The sequence below is a fragment of the Urocampus carinirostris genome, chromosome 17 (assembly GCF_059441175.1).
Source record: "Urocampus carinirostris isolate Australia breed hairy pipefish chromosome 17, RoL_Ucar_1.0, whole genome shotgun sequence".
NCBI classification, from domain to species: domain Eukaryota; kingdom Metazoa; phylum Chordata; class Actinopteri; order Syngnathiformes; family Syngnathidae; genus Urocampus; species Urocampus carinirostris.
In genome coordinates, this window is record NC_142365.1 from 2,290,488 (window position 1) to 2,308,821 (window position 18,334).

Below are 18,334 nucleotides of genomic sequence, written 5' to 3' on the forward strand. Positions count from 1 at the left end.
TAAAATGGAAACTAAGAAATGTTTGGCATTTTTTTGAATCCCAAGACTTTAACCTTCCGAATGATAATTGGAACGATGTATTTGAGTGATTGGTGACACTGTTTCCGTGTATGTCTGAGACACGTATTTGCATCTTTGCAAGCTTTCGAAATGTTAAGGGGGTAATAAGTTGGACTGAACTATCTGACTGTTTTGTCCACGTTCCCATTGTAGCGCCTTATAATCCGGTGCGCCTTATGTATGGAAAATATAGGACCAAAAACTATTTTTTTGGTTGTGCGCCCTATAACCCGGTGCGCCTTATAGTGCGGAAAATACGGTAGTCATATGGCTAGCAAGCTAACAGCAAGGTTTTTTTTATAATGAATGATTACTTATCTATGTATACTTTTATTCAAAAGAAGCAGTGCATAGACTTCATTTATAAGTTAAGGTGAGACAATGAAAGTTTTTCTTTGACTTTGTTGAAGTTTATATATTGCTTTTTTGTTCTGCCAATCAAATGATGAATACGATGTACCGTATTTTCTGCGTCATAAGGCGCACCGGGTAATAGGGCGCACCCCCAAAAAATAGTTTTTGGTCCTATATTTACCATACATAATACGCACTGGATTATAAGGCGCTACAATGGGAACGTGGACAAAACAGTCAGATAGTTCAGTCCAACTTATTACCCCCTTAACATTCCCAAAGCTTCCGAACACGTGCGGATGCGGTGTCCGTACGATGTCACTCAAATGCATCGTTCCAAATATCATTCGGAAGCTTAAAGTCTTGGGATTTAAGAAATGCCAACCATTCCTTAGTTTCTATTTTCTTTTTCGCTCGCAACTTTACTGTGCATATGACAATAAACACTTGGAATTGAGTTTAATTTAAAAATAGACACCCCATTCCATCCATTATCTGCACCGCTTATCACAGAAACATCGAGTTCAGTCTGAAACAAGATACAGGGAAAATATATAGCCGGAGTAGCTCACCGAAGTCGTTGTGTTCAATAATAATGTGCAACCATGGTCCTATTATATACGTGAGTGTAGTTAATCCAGGAGAATAAAATATTTACAAATACAGAATAGTAAAAAATGCTTTCTCTATGCCGTCAACCCAACGTGCTATTCACATTCATCTTTTTCGGCCAATTGCAGGCTTTGTTTTGCTGCTTTAGCCTATGCCAGCCTGTAAATGATAAAAAGGATCCGCCCCCTTTACCTCCGAATAACTTTAGCCAATAGTGATCGAGTCAAATGATGATTGACACATTGGTTAGCCAATGAAACGCCGGTAAAAAAAATCCCAGCATACACCGCAGACTACTTTGCCTTCGGGGGAAAATCGAGTCGGCGGCTGCTGCATTAGTTGCAAGACTTTGCGACTTAATATCGATCCATATCTAAGGCGCACTGTATTATAAGGCGCATGGTCAGCTTTTGAAAAAAAATAAAGGCTTTTAGGTGCGCCTTATAGTGCGGAAAATACGGTACGTCTATTTGCTTGCAGACCTTACTGTGCCTCACCAGACAGCAACATCACCACACGTCACGCATACTAAGTGGTTTATTTGTCAGTCTATTGAAAGAAAAAAATACACACAAAAAAAAACGTGGCTGTTGATGCCTGGAAAATTACAGCTAAAAAAAAAATCCAGTATACCCTGTTTTGTTTTATTTTTCTGGAGGGAAAAAAATAGAGTAAAAGTCTCACGCATTCATCACAAAAGTCGAGACGAAGGCCTATTAGGTTTCCGGGACATTTATTAACTTGAACAGATGAGCGGTTCGGCAGCGATATCAGAGGGTACACAAACGCCACATGAAAGCCTTCCTCCGAGAATCTAAACCCGGTTCACTGTACGTGTAGCAGTCGTCTAACTGTGCATATCCATCCACTAATCACACACAATTTAGCAGGGAATGACCAGAGGAGAATAAAAGGTGCTTTCCAAAAGTCTGTGGTTCTCATCACAGCAAAATCAAATCCCACCTTCCCAATCTAACTCTAGCAAGTCGCGATAAGGCAAAACTCTTCGCGGATGGATCTGCGATCATCCCACCGAACACGCGTTTAATTTTCCTCTTTTTTTTTTGCATGAGTTAAAAGCGGTCCGGTTTTAGTAGCTACTCACTTCTCAGCATACACGCATTCACGCTCTTTCATGCACACGTCAGTGGGTTGATGGGAAGGACCTTTAGACGTTGCTCAGCGCGTCCACTCCGGGCAGAACTTTGCCTGGAAAAAGCCAAAATGGAAACAAAGTTTCTGCAGGTTCACAGGAAAATCTTACAAGTATACATTTAAATTACCGTAAATTCCGGACTATAAGCCGCTACTTTTTTCCCCAAACGTTCAACCCTGCGGCTTATTCAGTGATGCGGCCAATTTACTCGGCGCTCGAGTACAAAAGGTAAGATTTAGACCGCTGGAATATATGCGCCGAGGAAGACTGCAACTTCTTAGCTTGTGCACAAATGAAATTAGCGTAAACTTACCCTCATCATGCAAATTTCCGACAAAAGGAAACAGAGTTATTGCACGTAATCTTTACTTTACGAGCGTGTTGCTAGCGTGTTTAAGAATAAGGGAGCGTGGGACGACGTCTATATAACAAAGTTTCTTTCCGATACTGAGGAAGATGACTTTGATGGAGTCAGTTATAAGGCGGAAGATTAGGATAGTTTACCGTGATTTTTACAAGAACGGTATATTTTTCTAACAGACCCGTTTACTGTTCTGCAAGCGTGTTGCTAGTAGCGTGTTGCTACCTGTCACAGTCACGGTTTGGGATGAAAGTTATATTATTATTATTATTAAAGCTTTGAAAACTCTCTCGTGTACTGTCTTTCTTTGTAAATATGTGTAATCAAGTATAATATGTATTTGCAACTGTATATTTTTGTAATGCATTTATTTTACAAACTTATTCTGATATGTTTTGGACGGGCAAATGAAAGGGGCGGAACAAACGGGGGCTGACGGGAAGTGGATTAAAGGTGAGACGTGTTTGTTGTCGCGGCGGACAATAGTGGATATAAATTTTTCCCACCCTTACCTTTGGAAATATAGACTTTTTTTCCTTGGATTACTTTCAACGGGACCTCGACTCTGCAGGTCTGCATCAAACCTTAAGTACCGGTATCATTTTCCGTTCATTTTTAGTCTGTGTACTTTATATTCAGTTACAATCGCGGGACTTAAAGTCGGGTTTGGGTTACTTTTGTGTCTGGCACATGCGGCTTATATACAGGTGCGGCTTGTGTAAGTACAAAATCGTTTTTCCTCTCGAAATGTGGTGGGTGCGGCTTATAATCAGGTGCGCTCTATAGTCCGGAATTTACGGTATTATAACTGTCATCCATTGTTATTATTGGTGTCTGAATGATATTTAGTGATTACTGGCATGAGATGGTGAATAGATGGGTACAACTAAATTAATATGGTATTATTATAAGTGTTATGATGATTATAACATTTATGTGCCTATTCTTGTTATTAGTAGTATTATTGGTATACAAATAATGTACGTGAGCAGAAGCTTTATCTATAGATGGGTCGAGCTAATAATTAAGCTTTTTATTATTGCAACGACTATCATGACTATTGTGTTATTGACAGGGTTGGGTAGGGTTACTTTAACTGGATTACTTTCAATTACTTTTGGATTACTCCAACATAATAAACATATAAAATGACTAAATTTTGTGCAGGCTTGGGGAGTAACGGAATACATGGAACGGCAGAAATGATGTTTGGATTGATTTTCATTTTGTTTCTGTGGCATTTTATGTTAGTTTTGCCGGAGATCAAAGAGATCAAAGCCAGGAGAGAAAGCTTACCACGTGTTGTGAGTCATACTTTTATTCATATTGAGTTTCTTTTGTCTTTTATTAGCATATTTGGTATTGGAGTAATCCAAAAGTCATTGAAAGTAATCAAGTTAAAGTAACCCTACCCAACCCTGTTCCTCCTACAGAAACCATATAGTTTTCCATGATCTAACATTTAGGAAAAGATGCCAGGGAGCCACCTGGAAGCAAAAAAGAGCTGCATGCGGCTCCAGAGCCGCGAGTTGCTGACCCCCGACTTGGGTCTTCAACTTACCTTCCAAAAGTTCCAGACTGGCTCCGCCTCCTGTGCTCACGTGGCTGACCTTATCCTCAGTGTTCCACTTAGCACAGCAGGTGGCAGTGTCGCCCCCACCTGAGAAGAAACATTTACATTTCTTTTTGAGGTGTGCCAACTGAATTCTGGGTAAGATTTTGTTTAATAATGGCTTATAACCAATGTTCCCTGTAATTTTGTACGGGTCTGAGCGTTCACACTAAGTCAGTGAGCAACGCTTGAAACAACAGTGAGCAACCATAATCCCAAGTGTGCCAAGATAATTCATTATCAAACATGTCCAAAACTTGACATCAAGTTACATTTTACTGAGTTTCTGGCAATGCAAAATTATTTTTCTCTTTTGAATGAATTGACTCATGTATTATTGCAAAGGTTGTCCGGCCCACAAATGTCGTTTGTTCTCACAATTCTTTTCATCCATTTCTTTTCTTTTCCTGACATATTTTGTAGCATAATATTAACATTTTTGGGAGCTTATTGAGTCGGTTGTAAGATAAACAACTGTATTTAATCACATTTTTGAGTGGAAGTACAATGTTGGCAACAAGATTCACTTGGTATAATTGGAAATTATTGGAATGCAACACAAACTTTTTCTTTTTTTTTTGTGTTTTTTTCTACTTTTTTAAAAATTGCTTTATTTTTTCCGAGCTGTTACTTTTTTCTTTTTGTTCTCTATTTACTTTTTTCCTACATTTTTCTTTCTTTTCTTTTTTTTCTAAATTTTTCCTCATTTGTTTCTCTTTCTTTTGTTTCTTTTTTTCTCAGCGTTTCACTACTTTTTCATTTTGGTATTTTTTTTCTTTTTTGTTCTATTCCCCCATTCCTTCAAGTCATTTTGTGCATACTTTTACATAATATTTGGCCATGGGGGGATTAAAGAAGCAAAAACAACCTGAAGAGCCGTTTAGGACCCGAAAGAGCAGGTTCCTTTTAGTGAGCCGAGCCGAAAATGCCGGTTCTCGCCAAACTTTATTAACTTTACTCAACTTCGTTCTACTTTGACTCAACTTCAAAATACCGCATTTAGGACTCAACGTCAGGGGAACCCGTGTATTTTGACCTTCATGCACTGTAACTTTGACTTGAGTCGCGTCTTAATAAGTAATTTTGAGCCCTGATTTTTGTGCGCTGGCTAGATTTTTTTGTGCGCTGAGAATGTGCGAGTAGTGCGCAATTGCGCACGCGCGCAGCCTGGAGGGAACACTGCTTCACAGCGTAATAATTGTGTGTGACGCTGGTTACCAATGATCGTGACGCAGCCAGACTTGGTGACCTCCACCACCTTGTCCATCAGGTTCTTGGTTCCCTTAGCGAAGTTGTCCCACTCGAACACGCCCACCGGACCGTTCCACACGATCTGCTTGGCTCGGCCCACCGCCTCGCTGTAGGCCTTGGAGCTCTCCGGGCCGCAGTCCAAACCCTGCCAAGACAATTATGAAATGAACATATTATTCAGGACCAATGTTCCCTGTAATTTTCCTTACGGGTCTGAGCGTTCACACAAAGTCACTGAGCAAAGCTTGAAACAACAGTAAGCAACGGCAATCCCAAGTGAGGCAACTAAGTCATTATCAAACATGTCCAAAACTTCAAGTTACATTTTGCTGAGTTTCCGGCAATGCAAATTTTTTTTTCTCTTTTGAATGAATTGACTCATGTATTATTGCAAAGGTTGCAGGGCCTGCAAACGTCATTTGTTTTTAAAACAATTCTTTCACAATATTTTCTTTTTTTTTTTCCTGGTATCTTTTGACGCATAATACTAACATTTTTTAGGGGCTTATTTAGTCGGTTGTACGATACACAACTGTATTTAATCCCATTTGTTTTGTGGAAGTACAATGTTGGCAACAATATTGACTTGGTATCATTGGAAATTATTTGAATGCAACACAAACTTTTTCTTCTTTTTCCCTGTTTTTTTTTCTATATTTTTTTTTAATTCCTTTATAAAATGTCATTGTTTATTTTTTTCCTAGCTGTTACTTTTTTGTTTTTGTTCTCCATTTCCTTTTTTCCCTTTTCTCTTTTCTTCTGGCTTTTTTTTCTGTTTTTTTTTTCTTCTTTTTTCTCTTCCTTTTGTTTCTTTTTTCACTACTTTTTCATTTTGGTATTTTTTTCTTTTTTGTTCTATTTCCCCCCCCTTCCTTTAAGTTATTTTGTGCATAATTTTACATAATATTTGGTCGTGTAGGGATTAAAGAAGCGAAAACAACCTGAAAAGCCATTTGGGACCCGAAAGAGCCGGTTCCTTGTAGTGAGCCGAGCCGAAGAAGCCGGTTCTCGAAAAACTCTACTGACTTTACCCAACTTTGTTCTACTTCGACCTTGACTTCAAAATACCGCATTTAGAACACAGCGTCAGGGGAACCCGTGTATTTTTACCTTCATGCACTGTAACTTTGACTTGAGTCGCTTCTTAATTAGCAATTTTGAGCCCTGATTTTTGTAAGCTGGCTCGATTTTCTTGTGCGCTGAGAATGTGCGGGCAGTGCGCGATTGCGCACGCTCGCACCTTAGAGGGAACATTGTTCAGGACCCCATTTTTGCTCAAGTCCCGACAAAGAAGATAAAAGGCTGGGCTTTTTGGGTTACCATCCAGCCGGCGGGGATGCCGGCAGCGACCGTGGCGACGCCGGTGGCGGCTTTCTCGTCGAACTTGTCGGCGGTGACAAAGTCGACGGGCAGTGTGATCTTGACGCCGTTTTTCTCCGCCTTGGCCATGAGGTCCTTGACGATGCCGGCGCCTTCCTCGTCATAAAGGGAATTGCCGATCTTGTGGGAGGAATACAGAAACCATCGTGATTACAGTGGAACCTCGGTTTTCGAACGCCTCTCAGTTCGAACAAATCGGAGTCCAAACAAAAATTCAGAGAAATTCTTGCTTCGCTGTCCGGTCAAAAAAATCGGAGTTGGAACGCCGGTAATGCGTGAGTGAGTACGCTAGGGTGCCATGCTGAGCGGCGTACAGGTGTTTTAGCCCCTTATTATGCCTCCGAAGAAAGTCAGTGCAAGCGGCAAAGTTGCTACAGGTGAAAAAAGAAAAGTAGTGCGTACAACTATTGCATTTAAGAAAGAAATAATGGCAAAATATGAAGGAGGTGTGCGAGTGTCTGATCTTGCTAGGGAATACCCCACTGTCCGCCTGCGCCTTCTGCTGACCACCACAAAGGTAAGAAATCCTATTCATAAATCTTTTCTTTATCCTTTATTTCTTATTTTTACGCGTTCATGTTAGCGTAATCTTTCGTATGGAAGATTACGATAACGCGAACGTATGATTAGCCTGGGTTAGCTTTGTCTTTACGTTAAACATTCAAGGTAAACATTCAGGGTGTTGGAACGGATTAAAACGATTTACATTATTTTTAATGGGAAAAATGATTTCGGTGATCGAACAAATCGGTTTTTGAACAGAGTTCTGGAACGGATTTTGGTCGAGAACCGAAGTTCCGCTGTACTTTCAAACCCGTCCCCCTCACACAGTCTCTCTCCGAGACCCGGAAAATGCGCCTTAAGAAATTCTCTTGGCGAGTTACAATGTAATCGTTGCAAACCTGCTTTATCTCGCCATTGTCACATTCAGTGTACAGTCGTTGAATTCTCTTATCTGGCCGAGCAAATAACTCGTTTAGCAATTTCAGTGTCGGCGCCAGGAGAATAATGCTTTGTTATATTGATGCAGGGATACTTGGAATGTTGAATTCTGGTCTTTTTGTGGTAAGCCAGGATGAGATGAACAGACTCCTTCATGGATAGCCCAGGTCAAATTTAAAGGAGGGGTGTGTCGTCTGACGTGTCCTTAAAAATAGTTTCTCCATTTAGTATGTGTTAACAATGCCCAACTGAGTTCCAAGAGCGCTTGTGCTTTGTTTTTCATTGCGCCCATCTCCATTTATCTTTCTTTTACCAGAGCTGTTGGAGGCAGAACACATTGGGTTCAAGATACCAAACTGTATGTAACATCCTACATGCCGACATTTCTTGTGTAAATTATAACTATAACCTTACCCTCCTTGTTTTATAACCTTATCTTCTCTGTTCCTTTATCTTGTTTTTTTTACCTCACCGTGAATATGTGAAACTGGAGTGTCATGCCCAATTTGGTTGTCACAATATGTTAACCCATTTTGTAACAATGACAATAAAGGCATATTCTATTATATTCTATCTATTCTAGATGAGGGCTGGGGTTGGACGTTATGCTCGTCCCTGTCGTTTTTTTTTTTTTTTTTTAAATTTCTAGGTTTTGAGTTTTTCCTTATAACTCAAAACCTGGTGGACGCGTTCTTAAGGATGGGCTGGGCACCCGTATGACGCGGCAGGGGTAAACCAGTGAAAGCTGTCGGGCCCTGCTGTTGTGTCACCCTGACCCGAGTGACACGGCCGCTTTCTGGTGTCCCGTTTCATCTGGAGGGACGAAAGCATGACCAACTTCGGTGCCGAGGTGCCTAACTTGTTTGGGTGTTTGGGCAATTGGGTTGGCCATGGTCCAAAAAATGTTGTGTGTGTTTTTCGCTATTTTTTCCCTTTTATTTTCTTTGTTACTATATGTGTTTGTCTTGCTGTCGGTCACCCCACTTGAGGGATATGACCTGGGTAGATAGATAGATGGATAGTTTTTCCTTGCCCGCATGTAGGTTTTAGATCATGGGATGGTGTAATAATAGTCTGTGCAGCCCTTTGATACATCTTGTGATTAAGGGCTATACAAATAAACATGACTTGACTATTTTTTAGCGTAGAATGAAAATGGTGAAAGTAAGAAAAGGCCCGCTTCTGTTGGTGTCTAAAAGCCAACTAAAACCCCCAAAAGATGCAAAAGGGTTTATTCAAGCCCTCTAAGAAATACACGTACTAGCACACGCATTATGAATGAGCCGACGGAAGCCGCGATCGTGACTTTAAGCCGGGAGATGGCGGCAGAAAGTGATCAAATTCCTAATTCCGTACCGCTCTTTTATTCTAGAATAATAATATCAACTTTCTACTGTGAGAAATTTGTGCCACATTATCAACAACTGCACAATATCGTCTCCAACTCTCGTGTTAAACTCAGCTGTACCTCCAGTTGTGCCGATTGTTTTGCCGTCCTCTCACCTCCATGTTGTTGAGCACTTTGAGGAAGGTGAAGGCCATGCCGCCGCCGATGATCATCTCGTCCACCTTATCCAGCATGTTGTTGATCAACTGGATCTTATCTTTCACCTTTGCCCTTTAAAAAAAACAAACACTGTCGATAAAAATCAAAATCTGAAGGGCTTGGAAATCCAACACCTTGAAATATCCATATTTATCATTTGTTGTATCATTTACTTTTCTTTTTCTAAGCTGAGCCTTCATTAATGCACCTAATGTCCTCAATATGCAGTTGTGTGTTGCACACTGCTCAATAAAAGTTGCACAATTCGCAGGCTTCATGGACATTGAACTCATCAACTGTAGGTTGATTGTGACATGAGCCTTTGTAAAAATCGACAAACGCCGCCGCTGTCCTACCCTCCGAGGATGGCCAGGAAAGGCCTCTGAGGTTTCTCCAGAGCCATGGCGAAGTAGTCCAGCTCCTTCTTCATCAGGAAACCGGCCGCCTTCTGTGGCAGGTTGACGCCCACCATGGAGCTGGAGAGAGGAAGGTATTGACTTCGTCCTACTCATGTAGCAATCATCAGGGCCTCACCTGTGGGCTCGGTGAGCCGTACCAAAGGCGTCATTGATGTAAACGTCTCCCAGTTTAGACAGAGATGCCCTGAAGGTGTCAATCTGCTCCTGGGAGGCCTTTGTCTGCCATGAAAAAAAAAATTGCAATTAAAAAGGGTTGAATATCTGGATAACGTTCCATACGTACTAATGCACCAAAATATTGAAAAAGTAGAGGACAAAAATGTAATTGCAACTGATGTTAGTTTGCCAAGGAACAATCTCCGAAGCTGCAGGAAACAAACCAAGATTCTTGGGCCGTGATTCTAAGAGTAGGTAAAACAAGCAAAATTTGTGCAAAACTAACAATATTTTCCGAGTTAAAGTGAAACTAGTGATTTTTAATATTATTATTGTTTTTAACAAGTCATTTTTTTGGTTGGTGGAAATACTGCAGGTATTTTTTTTTGACAAAACGAACCAAGAAGTAAATATGGGTTCACTCTTGTTCCAAATTAAGTTTTTTTTTAACTGTTTTGCTGTGAAGCAATCTGAACTTAAAAAATAATTGAATGCATAATCTTACAAAATTTGAATTATTCAATGATTATTTTAATACGGATGGTGCTTGTGTTTCTGAGTGCCGGTGTTGTGCCGAGAAATGCATCCCCTCGCTACTATAACCTACTATAACCTCGTTTTATATCACTTTTCGGGAATGTAAGGGCGAACATATAACAAAAACCACTTGGTCTTGCATTTGTTGGGAATGTAATACAACTTAAACCATTCTGTCTTTGTATTTGTTGTGAAAGTAATCGAACGGCAATGCACACCGTATACAAATCACTCTTGAGCAGGTAACATGTTTATTTTGCCTTTTTCTACTCAAATCGCTCGTATTGAAACTGTAATACACTCTTACCATAAAGCTTATTTCAGCATAATAAGCTTTACGGTAGAGCATAACAGTTCTCAAAAGTGATTTATATACCGTGTGCTGCGTGTGCATTACCGTTGGATTACATTCACAACAAATACAAAGACGGAATAGTTGAAGTTGTATTACATTACCAACAAATGCAAGACGAAGTGGTATTGGATATATGTTCGCCATTACATTCCCGAATAACGATATAAAAGTGAGATAAAACGAGGTAAAGTGGTTAGAGTAGCGAGGGGATGCAAATCTCGGCAGGGATGCATTTCTCGGCATGACACCGGCCCTAACTTGAATTTCAACATTCGCAGGGAAAAAACGAGCTTAATAGTGCAAAAAATAAAGCGATATGCCTAGATTTTATGTTGATGATGTGGTGTAATAGTAGTCTAGTCTGTACAGACCTCTGAGACATCTTGTGATTAAGGTTTATACAAGTAAACATGATTTGACAATTGTTTATGAGAAAATAATGAATGTCGTACCACAACAACAGCAGAAAATTATACAGGACTTTTGATTGATTGATTTCAGTGTAAAAAAAAAAAAAGATTTGTAACACTTAAAAAAAACCCTCATTGATTTTACAGTTAAATTGTGAAACAATTAATAGTTATTTTAAACACGTTTCTCTGACGTTGTTCTTGTAGTCCTACGTACAAAATAAAATGAGACTTCTGGGGATGGAAGCGTATTGACACCATGTGTTGTTAATGGAATGGGTGCTGTCAATATCGGTATCGGAAGGACTTTATGAAGAACTACCGTAAATTCCGGACTATAAGCCGCTACCTTTTCCCCTAACTTTCAACCCTGTGGCTTATTCAGTGATGCGGCCAATTTATGTCATTTTTCTAACGGCCGCCATCGGCGCTCGAGTGTTGCTACCATTAACTGCCCTGTCAAAGCTATATTATTATTATTAAAGCTTTGAAAACTCTTTCGGTGTACCGTCTTTCTTTGTAAATATTTGTAACCCATGTATAATATGGATTTGCAACTGTATATTTTTGTAATGTATTTATTTGTATTTATTTTAGAGACTTATTCTGATATGTTTTGCACGGGTGAACAAAAAATGAGGGGCGGTACAAACGCGGGGTGCCGAGTTTAAGTGGGGACCGCTAAAGGTGAGGGACAAACAAGGAAAGAAGAGGGGGTAAAAAGTTGGTTAAAGAAAAAGGAGTTGCGTGAGTAAATGTGTTCATCTGATATATTTTTCCCACCCTTATCTTTGGAAATATACACTTTTTTCCTTGGATTACTTTCAACGGGACCCGGACTCTGCAGGTCTGCATCAAACCTTAAGTACCAGTATCATTTTCCGTTCATTGTGCCGCCTGTGATTTTTGGACTGTGGACTTAAATGAAGAATATTTCGTTTCAATCGCGGTACTTGAAGTCGGGTTTGGGTTTATTTTGTGTTTGTGTTACATGTTTAAATGTGGGCGCATGCGGCTTATATACAGGTGCGGCTTGTGTATGTACAAAATCGGTTTTCCTCTCAAAATGTGGTGGGTGCGGCTTATAATCAGGTGCGCTCTATAGTCCGGAATTTACGGTACAAATAAGTATAAAAGTAGAGTACTTTCATTGGTATTGGTCTGAAAGTGCACTTATAGGAAGTGACCTGCCTTGTACAGCAGTAATGAATCCACTCATGCTACATACCAAGCAGGACAAAAAAAGCAACAGCGACCTTCGGGATAAATGTCAGCAGGCCCGACAAGCATCGTTCATCGAAGTTGGGATCTTTTAGCGTGTCTTATCATCCTATTTATTCAAGCGCTGGGGGGGATTTCACCTTGTTTCCAGAGGAGTCCTTTCCTTTCCCCTCCTCGGCCACGTGGAAGCGGAGGTTCTCCAGCAGGATGACGGAGCCGGCAGCGGGGTTGGCGCAGGCGGCTTCGACCTCGGCGCCCACGCAGTCCTTCAGGAAGCTCACCTCTCTGCGCACCGAATGATTTTCTAAGTCGGACTGCCTCCCGACGAGAACCTTTTCGTCCCCGAGGCGTTCTTACTTTCCCAGAAGGGACTTGAGCTCGGCCGCAACGGGCTCCAGCGAGTACTTTTCCGGCACAAAGTTCCCGTCGGGGCGGCCCAGGTGGCTCATGAGAACCACCGACTTGGCGCCGTGATCCAGGCAGTGCTTGATGCTGGGAACGGCAGCCTTGATCCTAAAACGAGATCGGGGGATAGTGACCGCTCTCGTTCAAGGCCCTGTCGGAGAAGTCGCACGGTTTACCTCTGGTTGTTGGTGATGTGCTTGTCCTTCATGGGAACGTTGAAGTCAACCCTGAAAGAAATGAGAAGAAACATTTGTGAAAAACATCAAGACACTCATCAGAAATACAACTGGAGAAGATGCATTTTGGTTTAGAAAAGAGAAAAAAAACACATTTGAGTTTACAATAGAAAAAGCAATGGTTTGTAGTCGTTGTATCCACTGGTAGAGGCTCTGAAGTCAATTGAGAAAATGCCATATTCTGAAATCATAAATCAACAAATTGGGGGACTTTTTCAGAGTGTACATGTAACAGTTTGCACAAGAAGGCAAAATTTCCTTTTCGTTTGTTATTTAGCTTAGTACACCCAAATCATTTTTAGATAATCTGTTTGACTTCAAATTTTGTGCAGCGTGAGATTGAATTCATTGAATTGAAATGACTTTGGAATCCTTGTGTGGGTTTTTTTGTGCAAATTTTTCAACCCATTATATATAAATAAAAACAACGAGACTAGCATTTTGACAATTGAAAACATTTTTCACGGCTCACAACATATTTCAGAAATTATATTTTCTCCTATTTTAATCCTATTTTAATATGGAAAGATGCCAATTTATTATTCGAAATCTGGAATGTTTTCCTTTTAAAAGTTCCAAATGGGGCAGCATGGCGGCGCAGTGGTTAATGCGTGTGCGGCACAGTTCTAAGGTCTCCTGTGTGGGTTCAAATCCAGCGGAGTTTGTATGTTCTCCCCGTGCTTGCGTGGGTTTCCTCCGGGCACTCCGGTTTCCTCCCACGTTCCAAATTGTCCCTAGGTGTGAATGAGCGAGCGAGTTGTCTGTCCCTGTGTGCCCTGCGATTGGCTAGCAACCAGTTCAGGGTGTCCCCTGCCCACTGCTTGCTGGGATGGGCTCCAGCACCCCCGCGACCCTACTGAGGATAAGCGGTGCAGATAATGGAATGAATAATGAATGGAGATTGGAATCCTTGGGTGTATTTTTGTGTGCAATTTTTCAACCCATGAATCTTCTCTATAAATAACGGGACTAACATTTTGACAATTGAAAACATTTTTTACGGCTCACAGCATATTTCAGAAATTATAGTTGCTCCTATTTTGATATGGAAAGATGCTAATTTATTATTTAAAATGTTCAATGTTTTCCTTTGATAAGTTCCAAATGTCGATCAAATCTATAATGTTGTGCTTGTTTTGCTTCAATGCTTCCTTATGTGGGCCCCAGGGGGAGAAGTTTGGGCATCTTGAGATGGATTGTAAATACCCAGGGTAAAAGTTGAGTCGAGGGAGGTACACTTTTGTTTTTGGAGATTCCCAAAAATGTTAAAACAATTCATTATGCAAATGTTCCATTTAAATGCAAATTGATAACAAATGAAAAACCTTTCTTGGAGCATTTGTAAATATTCGACTGTCGGACAAATGAGTGCAGACTTGCAATGTTACAGCAGCGTCGGCACGGGAACATGCCGCATCCCTCGTACGCCAGCGTTACATAATGTCCCTCCTCCCCACCTGATGCTCCGTAAGCACACATTAGCTCGCACACAATGCTGTACAGTACTGTAAAAGCATTGTCTGGTCTGGAACCACAGCGGTCAGCTTTTCGCCGGGATTTTTGGCAGCTCGAGGCGAGCGTTCGGTGATCCGCTTCCTTACCGACGCAGCGATTTCGATGGTGGCAGACGGCCATGTCATTGTTAGCGTCTGATCCTGTCTGACAAACAGGCAGACATCGGATCATTTTAGGGGAGTCAAGAAGATTCTTGGGTTCCCTACCCACAGTTGCCATAGCAACACTCCACCTCGTTTCGTTTTTTCATTCAGGCGCTCATTTTTATGAAACGACAAGCTCAAGCAAGCCCTGGGTGTGAAACGCCGGCAGTTAACATGATGTTAAGACGCATCACGAAATACATCTTGCAGCGAACTTTGACCTATGCCAAATGAAACCTTTGACATTTTCACAGCGTATGGCTATCAAGTGTGAGTGCACCCCTCAAATCACAGACATATCTAAGTGAACACACTGCCACGAAGAAATGTATGAAAACTCGAGTATCAAAATGTAATTATTGACACTGCACAGTTGCCTGACATGATTCATATTCAGAAAATGTCAATAAGTGTGGTCGGCTTTAATCTAAAAGTCTTGTACATGTCAAAAATTGGCAACATATATTTGATTGCAAAGCCAAAATTATCCACAGCATTTCCAGAAATGTTTGCGATCGCGATAGTGCATTTCAAGCGTTCAGCTCTTACAAACCAATACCGGTCAATGTATAGGTTGCCCTCGTATTTTATAAGTTGTTTTCAATCATTTCTAATTGTGTACAATGTGTGACAGTTTCTCCACGGGATTTGTTTTAATTATCTATAATTAATAAACTCGTTTCTTGTTAGACCAGTGTCGTTTTACCCAATTTGGCTCTCATCCAGATCGTAGCAAACGACAAAGTCATCGTAAATTGCTAATATTGTCACTTTGTTCTAACATAGTCCGTCTTGCAATGAGTAAATGGGTGCCACGTTGTGTTTCTAAGGTTTGATATCACTTTATAATACAAATTGCAATAATTAATAAGGGGATCAATTAGCTGAAGTCAAGGGGTATGAGTACACACAGACCAAGACGTAAATAATGATATACTTTACTTTCAATGACTTTTGGATTACTCCAATACAAAATATGCTAAGAAAAGACAAAAGAAACTAAATATGAATAAAATGACTCAATTTTGCGCATGCTTGGGGAGTAACAGAATACATGGAACGGCAAAAATGATGTCGGAAAGCTGTTTGGATTTATTTTCATTTTGTTTCTGTCGCATTTTATGTTTGTTTTGCCGGAGATCCAAGAGATCAAAGCCAGGAGAGAAAGCTTACCACGTGTTTTGAGTCATCATTTTATTCATATTTAGTTTCTTTTGTCTTTTATTAGCATAGTTGCTATTGGAGTAATCCAAAAGTAATTGAAAGTAATCAAGTTAAAGTAACCCTACCCAACCCAACTAGAACTTTACCCAATGTGGGTCTGTTCATGAAATTCACTTCCATCTCAAAAATCAGTCAATCACACTGGATGCATTGAAAATGGATTTGCAATCGATTATTCATCAATTTAAACTATCTGATGTGAAATTAAGCAATTTTGAGCGTGCATCATGGATAATCTTGCCAGGGTTTATTGTGAGAATATTTAGAGTGCGGCAATGGTGCAAACGGACAAGTTAACTTCCGGTATCGTCAAAATAAGACTATTGCGGCCCATTTTGCAAAAACTAAAAGGTTGCAACAGTGGTTATACAAAGGAGCAGTTATACCGACTGCATCAACCACGGATAAATAATAATAATAACAATAAAGAAGATGATGATGATAGACGGGAGGTTAGCGATAGCAAGCTAATCTCGTCTCCATTCAACTTCCGTGAGACGTTTACCTCATGATGACTCTCTTCCCCTTGACTTCCACCTTATCGAGAGTGAGTTTGTTGGACAGAGACATTTTTTTTCTCGTCTTTTGGCTTGCTCGTCACGTCTTGTTCCCTGCTGAGTGGCCTCCGCTCCGGTAGTTGTTCGGTGGTTGTTCGGTGGCTGGCTAGCTCCCGAATGACAGCGGTGACCTTAGCAGCGGACTGGGATAAGGAGGTTGGCGGAGACACGCCCAGCTCGAAAGTGATTGGCTGCTGTGTGGTATGAAAGCCTTGGATTGGATTGGCCGACTGTGATTTGGTTCATGTGACGTCACGCGTCTCGCCCATGTTGGGAGTTAGGGTCTCCGGTGACCCGTTTTAATTTTACAAAATGTATTGAACTTGTATGAGGGGGCGTAAAATCTAATTACAATGGGGATATTTGGTTATGGGTGCACATGTACATGATTCAATTGTTTGTTTGTTTGTACATGATTCAAATTGAATCGTTTCTCCGGCGCCGTCACGAATGGCAGCCACTCCAGCAGCTCCCGTGTTATTTTCGATTGTTCTCAGTTTTTTTCGATTGTTCTCAGCTTAGGGATGCTGCTGGAAAAGTGAATTTCCCTTCGGGGATGAATAAAGTATCTATCTATCTATCTATCTATCTATCTATGTTTGTTATATTGAGCGATACTCCTGAGATAGAGTAAATGGTCTGCATTTCTATAGCGCTATTCAAGTCAATGAAGACCTCCGAATGCGCTTTACAATATACTTCACACTTACCCTTTCACACACACACTGACCTGCTTACTGGGGGCATTAGGGATTCAGTGTCTTGCCCAAGGACACTTCGACATACAACACAGAGGAGATTCCCTTAGACAATGGTTAGTAGTGCCAATTTCAAACACAACGTGAAGGTTGAAGGGACAGCGTGTAATATTTAGGGTCTCCTAGTGATACCAAAAAATAACATTCAGTAGGAAAAAAAAAAGATTCTTTTGAATAAAAATACACGTGTGCGGCAGTTTTGAGGTCATGGGTTCAAATCCAGCTACCAACCTTCCTGTGGAGAGTTTGTATGTTCTCCCCGTGCTTGCGGTTTCCTCCGACTTTCCAAAAACATGAATGTCAGGTTAATTGGCCGGTCCAAATTGTCCATAAGTAGGAATGAGTGACTTGTCTGTCCCTGTGTTGCCTGCGACTGGCTGGCAACCAGTTAAGGGTGTCCCCTACCCACTGCCCGAAGATGGCTGGGATTGGGCTCCAGCACCCCCGCGACCCTACTGAGGATAAGCGGTGCAGCTAATGGATGGATGTTTTTTAATAAATATTCATAGGTCGAGAAATGTTTCTTTGGCACAGCAGAACCCAGTAGTCGCTGCCATATTCGTCTGGAATCTCGCTGCTATGCAGTGCTCTTCAGCACTGTTTTTTTGTTCATTTCGCATTGCCATCTAGTGGTCAAATACTACACAAGTTACCTTTAATGTGACGTTTTTAAAGAGACGTTGAACCACCTAATGGTTGAAACTTGATTAAAGAAATATATGCTGATTTGAATAACGAGCAAAAATACAGGAACCATTATTTAAATATACATTTTTTTCTAAAATACTCGTAGGGAAGGCAATTTGTATTTATTTTACAGAACATGAGGCTTACCTAAAGGGAGCTGAAATAATAGACTGTTATCTAGCTGATAAGGGTATCCGAAAGTATCCCTGTGAAAGCTGGATAAAAAAATGAAGAAAAACGGTGCAATTTAATCACTCGTTGGTTTGCATTTAAATTATACACACTGTACCTTTGAGACATAAAAAATAATAAAGGCTAAAAGTAAATCTTTTCTTAAGAAATGACAACAATATGAGCTGTCCAGCCAACGAGAATGCAGAACACAATGCAAACCAGTGACAAAACAGGACTGAGTAAAATCAAGGGATCTGTATTTA

General features: G+C 40.7%; 1 protein-coding gene across 1 annotated transcript; it reads right to left on the reverse strand.

The window, feature by feature from the left end:
* Window positions 1-1,742: 1,742 nt before the first annotated feature.
* On the reverse strand, window positions 1,743-16,599 carry pgk1 (phosphoglycerate kinase 1). The gene is made up of 11 exons (XM_088320691.1): window positions 16,401-16,599; window positions 12,954-13,004; window positions 12,730-12,885; window positions 12,513-12,657; window positions 9,809-9,912; window positions 9,631-9,750; window positions 9,232-9,346; window positions 6,727-6,906; window positions 5,374-5,551; window positions 4,105-4,203; window positions 1,743-2,235 (listed from the first exon to the last, which is right to left on the reverse strand). Exons 1-11 carry the CDS (start codon window positions 16,463-16,465, stop codon window positions 2,195-2,197), a joined length of 1,254 nt encoding a protein of 417 aa, XP_088176817.1. The 5' UTR covers window positions 16,466-16,599; the 3' UTR covers window positions 1,743-2,194.
* Window positions 16,600-18,334: the final 1,735 nt, after the last annotated feature.

Coding starts and splice junctions, on each gene's coding strand:
- pgk1 (XM_088320691.1), bottom strand. CDS start 16,465: ATGTCTCTGTCCAACAAACTCACTCTCGATAAGGTGGAAGTCAAGGGG. Junction 6,907..9,231: donor AAGTGCTCAACAACATGGAG/GTGAGAGGACGG, acceptor TCCTCCCACAAG/ATCGGCAATTCCCTTTATGA. Junction 5,552..6,726: donor GCATCCCCGCCGGCTGGATG/GTAACCCAAAAA, acceptor TTGTCTTGGCAG/GGTTTGGACTGCGGCCCGGA.